The sequence below is a fragment of the Pelmatolapia mariae genome, linkage group LG5, assembly GCF_036321145.2.
Source record: "Pelmatolapia mariae isolate MD_Pm_ZW linkage group LG5, Pm_UMD_F_2, whole genome shotgun sequence".
NCBI classification, from domain to species: Eukaryota; Metazoa; Chordata; class Actinopteri; order Cichliformes; family Cichlidae; genus Pelmatolapia; species Pelmatolapia mariae.
Genome location: NC_086231.1, coordinates 20,833,087 through 20,853,690, shown reverse-complemented (window position 1 = coordinate 20,853,690; position 20,604 = coordinate 20,833,087). Strand labels below are relative to the sequence as shown.

The window sequence follows — 20,604 nt, the reverse complement described above, 5'->3', positions numbered from 1 at the left end:
TTTTTACCCCTTCAGGTCTTACAATCATGAAATACAAATTGAAGAGATGCTCAGAGCACCTGTGCTCATGGTAAAGAGGTTTACATGGATTGCAGAGGAAATCTGATCTGCCGTTTTTATTACTCATTTAGCCTGCCTCTGCAGGATGAAGAATTTTTAAAAAACCACTTTGGATAGCTGTAGCAAAATGGATTATATTAAATCATTGTGTCCCAACAAGTCTGATGTGCAAAATGCCAGAAAGAAATATTTCATTAATGATACTTAGATGAGAAGCTTACTCACAGACCACTTTATTAGGCACAACTATTCGCTAACAGATATCTGATCAGCCAATCACCAGGCAGCAACTCAATGTCTGACCTAAATATACATCAAGAGCAACCGCTAAGTGACACTGAACATGGCACGGTTGTTTGCGTCAGGTCTGAAAAATTCTAGAAACTGCTGATCTTCTGGGATTTTCCCACAAAAACATCTCTAGGGTTTCCAGAGAATGTTTGAGAAAGAGAAAATATCCAGTGAGAGACCGTTTTCTTTTTGAACTGTGTACATCTGTGATGTATTAACTGAATGACAATAAAGGAAATTAGAAATCTGTTAGTTGTTGGTGCTAGAGGTCAGAGGAGAATATCAGCCAAGAACAGGAACCTGAGGATTCACACAAGCTCACCAAAATTGAACCACAGAAGATTGGAAAAACATCACCTAGTCTCACGAGTCTCGCTTTTTGCTGTAACATTCAGATGGTAGGGTCAGAATTTGGTATAAACAACATGAAAGCATGGATCCACTTTGTCTTGTGTCAACAGTTCAGGCTGCTGCTGGTGGTGGTGTAATGGTGTGGGGAAATATTTTCTTGGAACACTTTTGGCCCCTTACTACCAGCTGACCATCATTTAATCTCCACAGGATACCCGAGTATTGTTGTTTATCGTGCCCCTTGATGACCACAGTATGCTAGTTTATTTATAAAGCACTTTTCATAGATAAGCAGTCATAAAGCACTGCACAACAAAATAAAAGTGCAGTTAATAGCGATAGATGCAGAACAAAGTAAAACAGGTAGTTTAAAAACATCTCAACAGAAATTCAGGTTAAACAAAAAGGTATTTAGCTGCTTCTTAAAATAGTCCACAGTCAGCTAGTTGGAGTGGGAGGCTGATCCAAAGCCTTGGTGCCACAGACTGAAGGCTCTGTCCCCCCTAGTCTTTCATCTTGTACGAGGAACCCTTTAACAAATTCTGAGATCCTGTGATCGAAGACCACAAGCAGCAGTGTGTTTAGTAAGAAGCTGGGATAAATAGTCTGGAGTCTGGCTGTTAAGTGCTCAGTATGTGAGTACAAAAATTTTAAATCGAGTCCTGCAATTTACTGGGAGCCAACCTAAAGAGTAATGCAAGTCTGGCTGTGACATTCTGTATAGCTTGGAGGAGTGAAAAAGATGATTTATCGAAGACCACGGCGTACTTATCTTCTGGTGGCTGCTTCCAGCATGATAATGCACCATCTCACAAAGCTCAGATCATCTCAAACTGGTTTCTTGAACATGACAATGAATTCACTGTACTCAAATGACCTCTACAGTCACCAGATCTCAATCCAAGAGAGCACCTTTTGGATGTGCAGCTGACAAATCAGCAGCAACTGTGTGATTCATATCAGTACGGACAAAAATGTTCCTAGCACCTCGCTAAATCAGTGCCATGAAGACTTAAGGCAGTTCTGAAGGTAAACTGGGGTTAAACCCGATAATGTATAACTACTGAAGTGGCCGGTAAGTATATAATTTGCATACACATTTATTCTATATGTGTACCAAATCATGCAATACAGCTGCAAGTATTTTATTTTTTCTGTCCTTTAACTTAATATTGTAATATTGTAATATCGTTGTGGACCCCACTAGCGGTGATTCAGTGTGCACTAAGATCTAAATGCATAAAAAGCTCTTCTTCATTTCAGATATAAGACAGTTCACTTGCTATTTGTCATGAGCTGTACATTACCTTGCAGATTGAAAGTTTGTGACCAAGTCATCCAACAAACGGTTGTTCCTCAGATCTGCTTCTGTCATTTGCTAAAAGAAAATAAGTGAGATATGAAGAAATTCTGCCTATAGGGTTCAAAATCCAGTGATATTTACAATTAAAGTTGAGCAAGACAATGTTTAAGTGATGTTCTTCAGTGAATTACTTAAATAATTTAATCAATATTTACTGATATCAATTAAGTCTCTTTAGGTGATGTCCTTAATTATTATGTAATTCCATTACAAGTCATGGTCATACTTACTGTATTGCAAACTGGACACTGGAGCTTATAGGAAAGAAATTTCCGGATGCACAAAGAACAAACTGCAAAATAAAATGCAAACACAAGGTTTTGGTATATTTAATCAATTACAAATAAAGTAAAGTGGTACCCATTTAATCAGGTTGTCCTCCTTTCCACTACCAGTAAAGTTAGTTCATGTCAGCCTGTTGACATTTTATCACTCTAAGCTATTTGACATGTGTGACAGTTTTTAATTTAGCAAATTGTGAAATTTGAAGAGTGACAGAGAGAGGGTGAAGTGTTAGGAGAAGATGAGAAAAATAATATGATGTCTGCAGCGCTACAGTAAACCATTTTAAATCGTTAAAAACAAAACAATAGAAATTTAATGTGTACCCATCAATGTTGCGTTATGGTAGACAATCAAAAATAATTTATGTAAATATACTTCGTGATCTGCCTCTGCAATGTGTGGGATATAGTGCATAAACCACCCAAAGGACAGCTGATTGTGCTTCAAATTCAGCTTTTCTGAAATCATTTCAGCTCAATTTTGCTCATTTCAAAAAACACTCAGTGTTCTTCCTTTTATTTGCACAAACTTCTTTTATGACTGCATCTGCACTGCTATTACTTACAATTGTGTGAGCATTTTGTCATCATTGAAATATTGAGAAAGTCGAAGCAAATAGGACACCGAAGCAGCGCATCGACATTCTGTAGATGGGAGAGAGGAAAAAACAGCTGAAAATCAACAAGTACCTGGCAATAATAACAACAACAACAATATATTTTACCTACTAAAAGTATGGCTGGCTCAAAGCATCCGTGCATGAACCTTTGCACTTTTAATCATATATTATTTTAGGATGAAAATATCCAAAAGATTCTGTTCATCTGGACGTAGCGTTTTGTGGGAGAAATGTTTGCATAATGACTGAAACCAGCCCACTGAAGGAACAATGGGCTTTGATCAGTGGGTTTTGGTCAGTGGTGTTGATCAATGGTCATGAGAATTTGCATAATTAAGATTAAGAAACTGACCTCCCAGCCCATTGTTCCTTCAGTGGGCTGGTTTCAGTCATTATGCAAATGTACTGTTTATAAGATTGGGGAAAACTGCAGTCAGCTAAGACTGAAGAAGTCACTTGGATGAGTGACAAAACATTTCTCCCACAAAACGCTACGTCCAGATGAACAGAATCAACTTTTGGAGATTTACTTACCTGGATGATTGAGCATGCATCAAGACATAGGATGAAAATAAATTTAAAAAGAGATTCAGGATAGCAAAAGTTGACAGATGAAGATGTTACTCACTGAATGATAAATAAATGTAGTACACTAGAGTTGGTGAATGTCCTCGTTTAGCAAAGGATTGCCCATACATTTCCACACAAAGGATATAATTTCCTAAAACCAGTCTATCCAACTAAATAACAGGAAACTATCTAAGCCTCCTTTCTCAAGTTGAATGTTCTCTTGTAAGAATGTTCAAGGTTCCACATCTTTTTTTTAATGTGATGTTTGCATAGCATCAAGAATACAAGTTGTCCTTTCTTTTCTGACCGCAGACAATACTGTGCACACATTCTGAGTCATCCCTCATGTCTTTATTTTTTGCTTCTTCTTTTCTCTCATTTTCAGTCCCCTCCTTGTACCTGACCATTTTCAGATTAATGTTTTACTTTTCTTGTTGATTTTGAAGCCACTTAATACTGACCTATGTATAAACCAAGCACAAAAATTCCACATAATTCAAGGGATAAAACAGTGTTGTTTCTGCAAATTGACAGATAAATTACCACAGAACCAAATTTAAATAGGATATTTAGCCTCAATGTTAGCAGCTGGCTGGGTACGGTCAAAATTTGCTCCCATTTCTTAAGCTGAATCTATGAAAAATTATAATATAATTATAATTTTATATAGCACTGTTCGAATGTAAGTGCCTTCTATCCAACATTCACACGCCAATGGTTACATCGGCGAGCAACTTGGGGTTAGTATCTTGCCCATGCAGACTATAAGAGACAGAGATCAAACCACCAACCTTCTGATTATTAGATGACGTCCTAAGCTACAACCCACAACAAAACAGTATGTTTGCACCAACTACTCACTTTCCAAAGCACTATTACGAAAGTGAACTAATAGAGGTCAAAATTAGAACTGCCAGGTAGGGGTGGGAGCTATATCCTCAACATGATAACATAAAGGAAATTTGCAATAATATTTCTGACAATACACCAACAAAATAAAAACTGTATGCCCTTTTATTGGTGACTGCAGCTTGCAGGCTAGCGCTAGTGTCTCCTCCTTGCATGCCTTCATAGCCTTGTTTTACTCAATGGTGTTTTTGTAGTGAAACAACATCGTTATTTCCACCTTTATCGGGATTAGTTTTCTTTCTTGTTTTCCTGCGCTTTGCTGGCGATTGTTCAATTACCTTTTTTTTTTTTAACTGAATCATGTAAATCGTCTCTTGCTGTCATTTATGTTTAAGCTAATCTGTGTACCAGAGAACTAAAGGCATGCTGTGGCTCTATCACTGATACTGCAATATGACACAGCCATCTACAGCAGATGAACAGTATCTGAAAGTAATGTCCTTAACATCTCCTTAAAAAGGAGAAGGGAAACCCAGCGAAGACCTGACGTAAGACCTGTGAAATTAGAGATGCACTTTTGCTCAGAGCTGTATGTTTGGTTTGGTTTGGGTTTGGTTACGTCTCAGCGGTACACGATTTAGTTTCTTTTGACGTTAAGGAGCAAGGGGTTCTAGTTCATTAGATTGAAGTTAAATTAGATTGACTTATGTCATTGTTGCACTGTATTTACAAGGTTAGCAAACGTTCATTAGTAACTGTAAGCACGTCAGATACTCAAGTGAGTTACAGAGAAAAGATTGAACGAATGTGATGTAAGTGTAACTGCTGGGGTTTTCAGTTAGCTGGGGGCTAACAGCCAGCATGTCAACAAAACATTTGAAATCAAACATAGCTACAACCTACTTTCAGACATGCGAGACTAGGTGGTAGATCCGCTTCCATCTCGAAGGCCATTTTCTCCGAAATAACGCGCAGATTCTTGACAAAGTTAGCCTCAGCACTTTTTTTTTTATTCGGCGCTCAGCTGTGAGAGTCCCGCTCACAGAACGGGATGCGTCTGACGTCATTTGACAACTTCCGCTGAGCCACAAATATGTAAAGATTGTAGCTGTGCTCGTCACTCAGTCAGAGTCCGGGTTACATTGTTTCAGTTTTACGTTAGAGGATGTCTTTATTGTTTGGACTTAAAGGCATAGCAGTACTTGTGCTGCCTCGTATCTTTCTACAGGTGCAGATTCAAGAATATCAGATTTTATACACAATGTTTTACTGCTTGACGAATAATAGAAAATAGCAATAAAAATAACAAAACAAGGCTTTTTTCAGTTAAAGTTTGACAGTGGTAACAACTTTTTCCAGAATAATTACAATTTATGATGGACAGCAGCTTTTGTCTGTCTCTTTTTCTGATGTACTTTGTTATATGATTTTATAAATAACTTTGAAATTAACTAATTAATTAACTATTAAAAGTTATTTAAAGTTATTAATTAACTTTAAATGACTTTGCAGGACTCCAGTGTAAGATGCAAAAATCCAGCCCTTTCAGTTGTACTCATCGAAGCAGCAGAGCCAGGGCCAGATGCAAATCCAGCATATCCCCATTCTAGCAACCTCTTAGCAATTCCAGCCCCTGCAGACACCAACCCCGAGCCCTCCTCTCGTTTCCACATCCCAACCCCAGAGCCAGGATCTGGCCTTCACCAGCAGGAACAGCTTTATTCTGGACAATCAATTGCTGTCTTCTTTCTCTCCTTGGCCATCTCTCTTCAACCGACAGAAGTGGTGGGGGAGGATGGTGTGGTCTGGGAGCAGGCCGTGCATAGGGGGGGTCTTAGCTGATGGCACTGAGAGACACGTGCAGCAGGTCCCTCTTATAAAACAAAAATGATGCTCACAGAACGTAACCTGAAAGCAGTTTACGTTACCGGTAACCTGACGTTCTTTATCACCACGTTTCAGGTCAATGTAAGCTCACCGGTATATTATGTAAAATACTGGATGTTTCACCTCACATTGAATGGGAGGTGAATCACCTCCTCAAACCTTAAAGAAGTCCAGTCACTTTCATTCCAAGCTCCTTAAACTACCATGACCTGGATGACAGAGAACCTACACACACATTGTGTAATGCTCACTCACTTTCACATTCAGTAGATTGTTAGACTCTCTGTATCAGGAAATGGTATGTGTGTTGCTGTTGTACTTAACAGTCCTGTGATAGCCACTTATGACTATATGTATATATTAATGAGGCTGTGCTGCACATCTGTTGCTATTATGCAATAACATAAAATACCTCTTAGTAATATACAGCACATTTGATGTGTAATTTGTGACAGCAACAAAGTTACCACTGGAATAAATCAGTTTAATTTATATTATGGATTAAACATGAAATACATGAGAAATTTCATACGAAAAAAATCAGTGGACACTGAAGAATCCAAAAGTCATAAAGATTATGTTTTTCTGGCTCAAGTGGAGGGAGCTAATAGGAAAGACAGCCACTGCTAACTCCAACGAGGGAATCTGAGAGTGGAAAATGACTATTACAAAATAAATGACCTACTTGTGGTGGATGTAAAAGGACAGGCTCTTCTTTTGTGGTGTCCACACCATGACAGCCTCGTGTTTTCAGATGACACTAACACAAGTGATTCTGGATGACAAGTGTAGCATGAAAAAATGGTACAATCAGTTCTTAGCTTGCCTCATGCTTTATTATAATAGTTATTCATGCCTTTGGCAGTTATTTTCAGGACATTGATGGGAAAGAAATAAGTTAATCAATCTTGTTCTTACAGTGGAGAATGCTCAGCAGATTTTTCAGAGGCCTTAAATGCAGACAATGAATACCATTTCCCTTATTGAACTTTAGACTAGTAAGTGCTTACCAGAGATCAAACAATAACCCACGTAACATACAGTGTAAACCCAAAGAAGATAGCAGAACTTCAATAAATTAAGGCAATCAATTGCCCTAAGGTTTTTAAGTTTATGAACTTAAAAGTTGAAGCTTATAAGAACTCCAATATTTTAATTACATTTGACTAAAAGTAAAATATGTAATAATTATATTCACAAATATTTATTAAATACAACTTAAAGTCTTGATTTATGTCTCTAATGTGAATAAGGTGGCATAACTTAAAAGGAATGAGTACAACAGAGTCACTTTTTGAGTTATGAAAACTGCGTATTTATTGTTCACTTTGATCATCTTTTTTAATTAAACAATAGTCAAACATCAACATTGAAAACTCAAAAACAAGTCACACAAAACTATTTCTATAGTAAACTATATTTAAGAAAGATTAAAATAAATCATTTTAAAAAGACTTTTAAGTGCTAAAGACATGGTGTGTACTTTTGAATATCTCAGTAGCAGATTTGATTCATTACACTGTAAACTGTTGAAACTCTAAAATGTACATATACCACTGTCCTGTTTCTGTTATTTGTTAATACCTGCTTGGTTAACAATCATATTCAAAGCAGTGACTATTAGAATTCTATTGTAGTCCAGTTATTGCAACAAAACAATGAAAATAACCCCACCAAAAAACAAAACAAGACACTGGATACAGATACAAGTTGGGGAACAGTTTACCAGCTTCCAGACTACTGTACTCTGAATGAATACAGTGTTATTCAGTCCCTTGGTAATAATTGTAGTAGTAGATATAGTGTAAAGATCACTCCAATCATTATGAAGTTCATCAGCAGTTCTTGGGAGACCTCCATAAAGTTGTAACGGACTAGGTCGTTGTCATGGATTACTATAACAAAAAAAGAGGTGGCTCAACAGGCTTGTCCTGAATGAATGTGAGCGTGTCATCGAAAATTAATCAACTATTTCACAAGATGATTTTATGACAAATCATCTCTCCAATTCGTGATCACTAGTAGTGACCTAGACGATTCTGCAAATCGTCATGAAAATTTTATGTCTTTAAGCGTCACCCAGAAACTTTTGGTGTGTAGGAGTTATTTTTGAAAGTTGTGTAATATTTTAGCTAGAACTCTATATTTTGTGTTTTTTTTGAGAACAAATTACATGTGGATCGGTAAAAACAGATGATCTCTGTTCTTCATAGCAATCAGTTCTGAGGCCACCAAACCCAAGTGACAAATAGAGAGGGAAAGCTGAGATGGTTTAGATATTTGCAGAGGTGGGATAGTGGATATAGTGGACAAAGGATGTTGAAGCTTGAGCTGTAAACAGTAGAAAAGGCAGGTGTCACGGTCCTGGGTCTGTGACCCAGTGTTTTCTGTTCTGTATTGTTAATCTTTGATTTCTTGATGTATCTTTGTTTATTCTTACGTTTTGGTTCTGTGTATCCCCTCTAGTATAGTCAGGTCTCCGTGTTAAGCCTGCGTCTCTGAGTCTGTGTCTTTGCGTGTGCGAGTTTCCTGTTTTACTTTGAAGGTTTGTGTCTGATGTCAGTGTGTTCAGATTACGTTTTCCCTGTCTCGTCAGCTCTGATTTCTCCCAGGTGTGTTCCCCTCCTGTCTCCCATCACTTGATTACTGCTGTGAGTATTTAAGCCCTGTGTGTTCTCCTGCCTGTTGCTGGTTTGTCTGTGTTATTCCCCTCCATCAACCTGTGTACTTCCATGTGTGGTTTCCCTGAGTCTCCCTGCATCTCCCTTTCAGGTCTGTTGTTATTAGTTGTTTGCAGTTTAGGCTTTCCTCAGGTTCTGTTTATTTCACCTCCCTAATTAACCCACTCACATCTGAAAGCTGCCTGCATCTTGGGTCCTTCATTAAATTTCACACGGCTCATCCCGCAAGCCGGACAGCAGGAAAAGAAAACGAGGAAAACAAAAATTGAAAACAAAGTGGGCAAATGCTAGAATTCAAAATCTCAGTTTGAGGTTCAGGTTAAATCTCTTTCCATTGTGAAAGTTTTAAATTTGCCAAAACCTTTGCTGTATTAACTGTATTGGGAATCTTCTATTTGAAAATAGGTACTGTGAAGCTTGGCGTAGAACGTGTTGGGCATGCTCGAAATGCTTGTCCAACACCATGCTCTGCTATGGTAAGAACATGAACCTATGTTGTTTATTAAAGTGAGTGAAGTGGGTAGCACATTTGGTTTCTCGTAATATTAGCTGTTGTTTCAAGAGACTGAAACAAGAGCTTTGACTTTTAAAAGGCACACGTGCAGCAACATATTCCTCTCAAAGTTTTGCATAGTCATATCACTAAAGGTTAACTCTTGTCCTTTACCAGCTCATGTCACATATATAACATTTCAGAACTGATGAAAAAGGTTTTCATCAGTGGGTAAATCTTCATTAAGACACACATCCACACGTGCAATAACACTAAGTGCAGCTCTCTTTTTCTGACAATGTTGTATTTTATTCTATTGTGTACAGTATCTTATTCCTACTCTTATTATCTTATCCTATTCCAGTGTTTTTTCTTAATTTTGCTACTGTAACTTTGCACTGTCCACTTTCTGCTGTAACAAAACAAATTCCTAATAAAGGCTATCTTATCTTATTAACTCCATCCGCTTAAATTTGAAAGACTTTGTCATAATATCTGTATACAATAGAGAAAATTTTTTAAAAAAGGGAAGAAACTTAGCAGGCTGTCTCAGCTACTGCGATGAACTCAGCTAACTTATTAACTGTTAGCCAGCTGAATGAGAATTGCTCTGCTGACATTTCACTAAAAGAGCTTGGGGAAAAAATAGAAAGCTAAAGAAAATTAGAATGCTTTTTGTGATACAATGCTGGTAATGAGTGATAAATACAGAGCCACCTAACGGACCTTTCACAAGGTTTTCACTGAATCCCGCCCTCTCACTTTTCAAAATCAAACAACTGCAGACAAGTGGGCAGACCTCCATATTTAAGAGGAAATGACCTCACTAGCGAAGCCTTACAAAATTAATTTAAAAAGATCACTTGATTGTTTCTAAAGCTTGCAGTTGATGTAGTTTTTATGGGGAAAAAATAATAAAAGTCATTAATAAATTAATTGCAGTAAATTCATTATTTTTAAGGCAAACTCTTTAATGTTTAAAGTGTTTATGTAGTGTTTTAAAAAGAAAGGAAAGCAACCAAAAAAGTAAAAAACAAAACACAATTTGTTAAACTTTGTGCTTAATGTTAGTGCAAGAATCTGTGAGCACCTGATATAAGACATTTTACTTTTACTCCATTGTCTTTTCTCAGAATCTAAAACAGTCCAGCTCTTGTATCACACTAAAAACCAATATCTTTTATGTTTGGGTTTACAGTGTACCATTCCCATTATTCCTATTATATTTTATTACATTTAATAGCTGCTGTAAATCTTTGCATCTTTGCTGTCACCAGTTTTATACACTTGACCGAATGCACTTAGACATGGTCATGAAGGTTTGGTTAACGTTTTTCTTTAAGTCATAATGTTTAAAGAATCCACAGAGCAAGAGACAGGGTATACCCTGGACAGGTCGCCTCTCTCTCGCAGGGCCACCACACAGAAACAGACAATAGTTCACACATAAAGTCAATCAAAATCACCATTTAACCCGAACACATGCAAGTCTTTGCACTGTGGGAGGAATCCCTGAGGAGTACCCATGCAGACACAGTGAGGATATATAAACTCTACACAGAAAGGTCCCAAATTCAAATACAGGACCTTCTCGCTGTGAGGTGACAGTGCCATTAACTCCACCATGGTTAACAAAAAGTTAAGCAGAAAACATCTTCCAACTCTGACATTTTGCTCTGACTGTGTTTTACTTTGCCTCTTATGGATGTACTGTACCAGCAGACAAAATAAAAGCAGCCCTGTCAGGCAGCTTTAGCTTCAAAATAATACAAACTGGTATCTGCAGAACAGACAAACACAAAGTAAATGCTTTTCGCTAATAAGTCATGAGATAAGATGCTGACCTTGGAAGTAAAGCCACTGCCTCGATAAAGAGACATTTCCAATTTGATCAGTACAACACAGGGCTGGATTTGACCTGCCAGCTGGCAGTTTGTAGCTTGTGGCCATTCCAAGCCCCAATGTCATCGATCATGTATCCTTAACAAGGCACTAAGACCTTTGTAATGCTGCACTTTGGGCTTAATTGTTCCCAGAACATGCATATATGTTGGTCTTAAATCTGAAGCTCAAGTCTGAAAGGACAGTTTCAACTATCCTTGTGTAAAATAGCTGCCATTATAAACCGGTGCCTGTTTTGTAATCATTGCAGTTTGATTAAATTCTGTTTTAATGGTTCCCTGCTGTTATTTATCAGATGGCTCCAGCTTATATAGATAAAGTCAGTCGAAGTGGAAAGAATACTACAGAGTCTACATCAAAATTCTGATCATGGGGCAACTTTTTTGGATTTGAATTGGATTATTTGGGGATTTCAGCCTTAAATGCAAGGATATCAAACAAATAACAATGAACACAGCTGAAATCCTTGTGATGATTGAAAAAACTCACTAATTATTCAGTACTCTTAGTGCTTACTGGACTCTTACAGCCGATGTATCGCAGATATTCAATGATTTAATGACCACCTTTATATACACAGATGTTGAGCATTAATCACAGGAAGTGTCATGGAAAAGGTCATGCCTCTGTAATAGGTTGCCATCTTACTTTTTCTTCATATATACATCTGTATATATAAATAATGAACAATTTTTCACCATCCATTATTTCCTGTGTGACCGATGTTTCACCTATTAGACTGCAAGGGAGCCAAAAATGTTATCTGTGTCACTGACATTGTAAATGTCAAGGCAACACAAGCTTCCACATTTCAGTTTGTTATGTTAGGTCTGATTAACTGAATTAATTTGGTTATAGATAATATTATGCAGCTTTATTTTGCTTTTTCCCAGCCAAAAGTCTTCATGCTAAAACAATGTTTTCAGGTGTGTGTGTGTGTGTGTGTGTGTGTGTGTGTGTGTGTGTGTGTGTGTGTGTGTGTGTGTGTGTGTGTGTGTGTGTGTGTGTGTGTGTGTGTGTGTTTGATATGCCAAAATTCATTTGTCTCTTTGAATATTACATCTCAAAAGGCTGAACCATGCTTTAAGTCTGCAAATCTATACCAAATGAAGAAATCACTGTCATGGCCCTGTACACTGACCAATTTCAAAATATGCAAATCTAAACTGCTGTGTGATAAATGCTCAAAAAAGAAGCAGAAAAGGACAAATAACACATACAGATATGGAACCATGTAGAAGAGACTAAAAGTCTGATTAGAGCAGTTTAGCCGTATGGCCATCCAGTCAATTTTCACCACTCTATAGAGACATTCTTATGGGCTTGGAAACTGAGGATGTTTAATCACTGGATGCTCCGCCAAGCGGAAAATATATCCCTATATTAGCAAGATGACATGATGTACTGAGTGCCTGTGAGAGTCTCCATTTCAGATTTTCAGGAACTGTGTTACAGATTAAACCCATTACCAGCTATTTTACTCTGTTTCTATTTCAGTCTGTAATTTTGAGATGTTCTTTTCAGAGAACTGAATTACTGATTATGTGTGTTTAAGGATTGTCTTTGGTGCACTGTTTTCTGATATTATGAAGCTCTAATCCAGATTTTTTTTAAAAATATATTATGTTTTATTTTTTTATCTGCCCTGTGGTCAGAGCATTTTTCTAACGTTCTCCTCACATGGAGAAAACATTATTATGATATACTGTAGATGGAATCACAAATAGTTGGCAGCAGGTCTTTTCAAAATGAGCTGATGAACTTTTACTTTTTATACTTTTGGAATATTTGCTGTTATCCTGAACAAAAAGAAAGAAAAAACGTCTCAATATTTAGCACCATATAGATTATTCACAAAGCTATTTTTCTTTAACTGTTAAACTTTAACTGTTGTGATTCATGCTATCACTGCTTAATCATAAGTTAGTGCACAGAGCACCAGCTGGCAGGGAAAGCAGGTTCTCTCTTCTTAAAATAAGGTTAAATAAAGGCAGCAAGCCAAAACTATTTAGTTAAATCTTAAAAGTCAGCTACAGAGATTTTTACAGAACTTTAAGACCAACACTGTTTTACACAAAGTCTCAATTTTAATCTATGTTTTACCCCCAAAAGACCCTGTCAAGGACCCTAAATATGTGAATAATTCTCATGTTAAAAGTTAAATGCACTGTCTGTCTTTATATATGGACTATATTCAAATTTGCAAAAGTGAGAAGCATCTAAACGTGTACAAACATCATTCTGTGCAACGCAAAACAGTGAAATATCAGAATGAAAAAACCACACACAAACACATTTCTGGAGCCAGATTTTAAAAAGATGATCTTATTCACACATTTAATCACAGTTTTAAAAACATTTAGCTTTTTTCGCAGAATTTGTAGCCATTATTTGTAATTCAGAGTCTACAGTAGAAACTGAGCCTTGTGTTCATGATTTTTACATTGAGAAATGTCCAACAGGCTGCTGCTCCTTAGACATTATGCAGAACCTTTGAACTGGGGACGTCTGTGGGGAAATCATATTCAGCCTTTCTTCAGCGAAGTGTAGCATTTTAATGTGGATTCAAACAAGCACCACTCATAAGAAATTTGTTAAGGATGCTAGCTGGGGTTCCACATTCACGATTATATGTAGCTTTGTGGTGGCCTGTCCCTATACTTTCACTGAAATACATTTCACAAGATGAGATTGTGCCGCTCCAGAGACTGAAAATATATATTCTGTTTTTTAAACAGCTAACCATTAAGCAAGCTCTAACAAACACATCATGAATCACTGCTGCATGCTGTTTTATTTTCTTATGTCCAGAGAAAAGAATCTCATATAAAACTAAATCCAGTCATTGTGTTTTACCTTAAAAGTACCTGTTAAATTAAAATAGTTGCATATCAGTACAAACTCTAAGATAAACTACAGCTCTTTTTTGTGATTATTTCTCAATTTTAAATTTTTTATTTTATTTTATTTTATTTTTTTTACCTCACATCATTTTAAAAATTGGTTATTAGATAATAGCAACAGTACCCCTTTCGCCTTATAATATTTTTTGGCAACAAGTGGATTTTCAAGCAGGACACACACCAGGAAGCAGTTTTAGGGTTTTATTGGAAACAAGTGTTTGAGAGAAAGGTGGCTGGGATAGAGTCCAGGGTTGGCTGGAGACAGGGCTTTGGAGAGACGAGGCACTGAGTTTGCCAGGGGAGAGTGGGTTGGCAGGAGAGCACCAGGTAATAGATGAGCAGGGTTGCTAGCAGGCACACACAAGTGATCCAAGCACACAGAAGGAACTGTTTAGCATGAAGGAAAGTATAAGGCAACAAACTACCAGCACAGCAGACAGAATTATTGGGTGAAGAGTGGCTGGAGAAGTCAGAGATGAGATGATGAGGTGCAGGCAGGTGAGAAAGCCAGACAAAGGAGGGGAAGGGAGGAAGCGACACCCAGAGATGCAGACAGACAACATTAAATGTGCGGGCAGACACACACACACGGACACACAGACACACACAGCTTTTTGAGCTGGCAGACACCCTTGTCAGTCTACACTTAGAAAAGTGAAACATCCATGCCATTTAGTTCAGTTGAAATTTTATATTGCTGCAATGGAAAATTGATTTAGCTCATTTGAAACTGTTTATTTCACTTTACCCAAAATTAAGAATCCCTTATTATGGAAAAATCAACAAATACTTTGTCCTTAAGTTAATATGTACTTCAAGTGTATTTCAGTGACCAGACGGCGAGCACTGTGAGGGTCATGTTTTTTGACTTTTCCAGTGCATTCAAAACCATCAGCCTGACCCTTTTGGGTGATAAGCTAACAGCAATGCAGGTGGATGCTTCTCTTGTGTCCTGGATTGCTGACTAACTGACAGGAAGACCACAATATGTGCGTTGTCAACATTGTGTGTCTGACAAGGTGATCAGCAACACAGGAGCACCACAAACAACCGTCTTCTCCCCTTTCCTCTTCACCCTCTACACCACAGACTTCAGCCACAGCACAAAGACCTGCCATCCTAAGGGTTTTTCTGATTACTCTGCGGTGGTTGGATGCATCAGTGAGGGTGATGAGATGGAGCACGGGGCTGTGGTTGACTCCTTTGTCACGTGGTGTGCGCAGAATCATCTGCAGCTCAACGTGACAAAGACCAAAGATTTGATTGTGGACTTTAGGAGGACCAGGAAACCAGTGATCCCTGTTTTAATCCAAGGAGTTGGTGTGGACATTGCGGAGGACATTGCAGGGAACTGTACACATAGATAATTAACTGGACTGTGTTAAAAACACCACTGCACTCTACAGGATGGGCAAGAGTCGTCTCTATTTCCTGAGGCAGCTGAAGTCTTTTAACATCTGTTGGAAAATGCTCAAGAATGTCTATGAATATGTTGTAGCGAGTGCCATCCTCTATGCTGTTGCATGCTGTCGCAGATGCCAACAGACTCAATAAACTGATCCACAATCCCAGTAATGTTGTGGGGATGGATGTGGAAACCCTTAAGGTGGTTTAGGAGTGGCGGATGCTGTCCAAGATAAGGAAATTTCTGGACAATACCTTCTACCTACTCCATGACGTGCTGGCCACTCACAGGAGCACGTTCAGGCAGGGGCTGAGATTACCCAAATGCAACACTTAATGACACATGAAATCATTCCTGCCTGTGACTATCCCCTCCTGCATCTAAAGCACAGTGCAATAGTTACATCCTTTTGCACACCCTCTACAGCGAAAATAACAAATAAAAAAGTTTTATAGTTTACGGTTTAGAGTAAAATGTCAAACATATATATTTAATCTCTGTAATATTCTGGATATTTATAATTGAGCTATTTGTATATATTAGAGCTATTTCTTATATTTTGTAACTTATACATAATATATTGTATTATTTAATTTAGTTCTGTCTGTTACTGCTCTTATTGTTTTGGAGCAACTGTAACCACATAATTTCCTCAGGGATTAATAAAGTATTCTGATTCTGAAGTCAAAGGTGATTGTGTCACATGAGCAAGTGATGTCATTCACATCGCTTTGTGCCATTATTTCACTTAAGCAGTGAACATACTCGGTTCTGGACTGATCTACACCGTGAGCTCGAGCTATCCCAGAGAGCTCAAACACAACAAATTGTTCATGGAGACACGCAGAGTCTGTAGTCTCAGTGTCAAGCTCTACGCACTGGACCAGCCAAAGAGACATGTGGACACTGCATTGTTTTGTTTGTCTTTTAGACCTAATTTGTATTCAGATACACTTCAGGGAAAGTCTAAAGAATTTCTGTTAGTTTATATTAGGAAGGAACAGACTCAAATTTAGGAGAAATTAGAACTACAGCATGTTTTCACAGTGATAGAAATGTTGTTAATGTTAATGGCCGTTACATTAGCAATATCACTTTTTAGGGGAATCGTTTTGCTTTGTCTAATGTTCTTTTTTTTCTCTTTAGCAACTGTTGTGTAAATAGCACTGATAACTTCAGTACTTTATTTTTAAATTTTTATTGATTTTTTTGTACATAAAACACAGCCTTTGTTCTAAAAACACTCTATAATAAATTTGGCAAGCTGATAGTGACAAAATTTTGGTTTTACCTTTAAAAAATCAGCTTTTTTAGTAAAACCATAGCTTTTGTTTGTGGTGAATTTTAAGGAATAAAACTGATTTTTGTGAAGCTTTATTAAGTAACATTTTGAATAAGAAGTCCCCATTTTTTTTCCAGTGGCACTAATCCTCTTCCATAGAATTGTAGTCTGAGTAAAACGAATAACTTTGCTGTTAAAGAAACATTTTTTCAGTGTATTTCGATAGCCCAAATACCTGAGTTTTAGTATTTTTTTGTAGTCTGACATGTGGTTTACAACCAGTGACTTCACACATCTTTTTCTAAATGTAACTGCAGTTTGAGTTGCATTAGTTCATGCAGTTGACATTCAAAGAATATACAATTTCACAGACACTTAACTATTTAATGAGAGGCTCAGAGTACATTTAATACCCTTATATTAATGGTCTATTTTCCGGGAAGGTTTGCTTTAGCTTAATAAATGAATTGATGATAAATATTATGTACTAACAACAAATAAGACTTGAGCCCAAATATCTACAATGAAACATTTGGTTTGGTTTATTTTATATGAAATCGCACCATTCAAAGAATTCACTTTAGAGAGTCATCACAATTTTACAACAATGTTTGGTATGACAATGCAATAAAATAAATAAATACAGAAATAAACAACTGTAAAATCCCAGAGTGTTCATGTCCACCTATTTGCCATCAGGGTGTAATCAGTAATATTTATTGACCTGGTTTCATGCAAGGCATGTCATGTTTTTTTGGCTTGCCTTGTAGGAGGGTGCACATAAACAATAACATTTGCAGGGCCAACATGTCTGTGGATCTTTGTCTTCAGGCTACATTTATTATGCATGCTGTATATGCACTACCCTGCTCCACTCCTGCACTTCAAAGATACAGGCATAGCTAGAAATGTCACTGAATTTGGAGGTGTTGCAATCTACTATAGCCATGCAAGTCTGCTGACTGAGTTGTTGTTGGAAATAAAATGTTTCCATTTCTAATTGAGGTCAGAACTTGTTTTTTTAATAAAGAGGAATCACTAAAGTAAAATTAACAATTGGCATACAGTGTAAATTATTATGTATTTGAGGCATCTCTTCTGCACTCTCATTTTTATCCAACAGACTGAAAAGCTATGAAAAATAATAAAGCCTGATGTTCTCATCTTTCCACAGAAGTGTCTTTCTTGCCAAATCAAATTTCAATCTGTTCTAGGCTCTCTCTCAACTAAAAAATCTCTGATTCAGTCCCTTTCATATTCATGTACAGTGCCAAAGTACTATGGAGAAGAACTCCTACTTACTCACTCTGTGTGATTTTAGTTTACTGTAATGTACTGTAGTGTATTGTAATTCTGTAATGACATTTGTGGGGAAAAAGAAAGACTTCATAGCACTTTTTGCAGTCGTGTGAAAACAACACACATTATGATTCAATACCTTCTATATCACATTCTAGCAGCAATATTTGAGCTAATCATTTTCTGTATGACTCTGTGAGTCTCTCAGATCACTGAAGGAATTTTGACCCACTCTTTTTTACAGCAGTGCTTCAGTTAATTGAGGACTGTAGGGATTTGTTTTATGCACAGGTATCTTAAGATCCTGGCACAGTATTTCAATCAGGGCGAGGTCTGGACTTGGTCATTGTAAATTTGCTGCTCTGCTTGGGATCATTGTCCTGTCACATGACCCAAAGCGGGACAAGCTTTAGCAGTAACCTTTGTTGGACAGATGGCCAGATACAGAGGTTAAGGTAGACTGAATGACTGCAAGTTGCCCAGGTCCTATGGCTGCAAAACAAGCCCAAACTATCATCCCTCCACCACCGTGTGCCACAGTTGATATGCTATGTTTGGTTTTCGCCAAGCATAGTGCTGTGAATTATGGCTAAAGATCTCCACTTTGATCTGGTATGTCCAAAGGAAGTTGTTCCTGGAGTCTTGTGTTTTTTTTTCTTCAGGTGCAACTTTCCAACGCTAAGTTTTGATATCATGTTCTTTTCTAGAGAGAAGAGGCTTCCTCCTGACAACCCTTCCAAACAAGCCATGCTTGTTCAGTCTTTTTTCTAATCGTATTGCTAAAGGAGGAGACCTGCAGTCTGAGACAGTTTCTCTAAGCATGGCCTGACCTTTGGCTGAATTTTCTGAGATTCCCACTCCTGAGAAGATGACATTGCATTAATACACACCTGAATGTGTCAAACCTGCAAACTGCCAAAACCTCTGCTTTTACTGAGGCACTCACAAATTTGATCAGCATCACCTGACTGCTATTTACCGTCTTAACTTCTCTGAAAACAGTAAAGATGTACTTAATATTTCACAGGACTGCTTAGAGTCCTGTGAAAGCTTCCTTCCTTCACATGACTGTAGGCTGAAATAAAAAAAAAAACAAACAAACCAGGTGGTGCGTTCCAGTTTTTAATGTCTCTGCTTTGGTTATTGTAAATTAATTTTCTGACATCATCTCTTTGAGCATGACGAAAAGTACATATTGCTTATTTTACAGCTATAAAAGAATCCACATGGAAATGTTGAATGAAATTAAAACTGACTTTTTTATTACCACGAATGATCTATGGCTCTTTACTGGTCCTCGGATGCTTTTAACCAAAGAGTGTGACTACTTCACCATTAATCATTATGATCTAGCTAAAATGAAGACAGTGAAGGTGAAAGAAGTTATGATAATTTTGTTCTGGTGTGACTTTCACAATGAGATTATTTGTTGCTGGAGCATTTTCTGTAATTTGTGCATTAATTATAATGGAAGACGAGCCAAGCTGTGCCACGGGAGAGGCTTACGCAACTTATTTTTCAAACGTGCTGCAGCATCTGTTCTTGTTGATACCTAGCGCATTGTAGAGATAAAAGCGTTCCTATAACAGAGGAAGCAAGTGTAGATTTTATTGCCAATTAATTTTTCGTAGTCTTTCATTTCTAAGTAACGTGAATAATTTATGAGATCATTAGCATAATTAATTCTAGCAAACAAATTCACTTTTTTTTTTACTTTTACGGCCCTCTTTTTTACTGGGCCTAGCTGGGATGTGTGCTGTGGTGCTCACTACATCATCAAACAAAGGAATTAAAGATTGAGTTCAACTAAATTAATATGATTTTCATTATTTTGTTACTGAATTTGGGGTCAAAAAAGCTTTTGTTATCTATGAATATTTGACGGGGCATCACATCTTTAACGCAGGAAGATCTCCAGCTGATCTTATCCCTCATCTACATAACCACAATTTAAATATATCCTCAAGAAATCGTTGATTTGTTAGTAAGAAGTAATTCTAATGAAAAATGTGAACACAGTTGCTTGTTTGACATGTTCTTGTTGAACAGGGATTTCTCAGGTGGAACAAATTAAATTTTGTTTATGCTCTGTCAGTGGAAGCTGCCCGTGAAACACTCTCTGACCAATGGACTAGAAAGTCAATTTCAACGGGAGATGCAATCATATAATTCATGCAAAAATGTGTTCCTCTCACTTAGTTAAAGAGTAATCGACAAATTGCTGACTGCAAACTTACCATGTAAAGCTTATGACACTTTCTATGCGGCAGAGTCTCCATCGTGTGGCCATTGAATTAACTACAAAATCTGGTTAACGGGCGGCATCATTTTTTTAATTTTATATAAACCCACTGCATTGCTATG

At 37.4% G+C, this 20,604-nt stretch overlaps 1 protein-coding gene across 1 annotated transcript in view; it reads right to left on the bottom strand.

The window, feature by feature from the left end:
- rad18 (RAD18 E3 ubiquitin protein ligase) overlaps nucleotides 1-5,433 on the bottom strand; it is a 32,991-nt gene extending 27,558 nt beyond the window's left edge. The window contains exons 1-4 of the mRNA XM_063473049.1: nucleotides 5,292-5,433; nucleotides 2,916-2,994; nucleotides 2,296-2,357; nucleotides 2,010-2,080 (exon numbers count right to left, since the gene is read on the bottom strand). Coding sequence (XP_063329119.1) covers nucleotides 2,010-2,080; nucleotides 2,296-2,357; nucleotides 2,916-2,994; nucleotides 5,292-5,342 — 263 coding nt within the window. The 5' untranslated portion in view covers nucleotides 5,343-5,433. The remainder of the gene's footprint in view (nucleotides 1-2,009; nucleotides 2,081-2,295; nucleotides 2,358-2,915; nucleotides 2,995-5,291) is intronic.
- Between the last annotated feature and the right edge of the window lie 15,171 nt (nucleotides 5,434-20,604).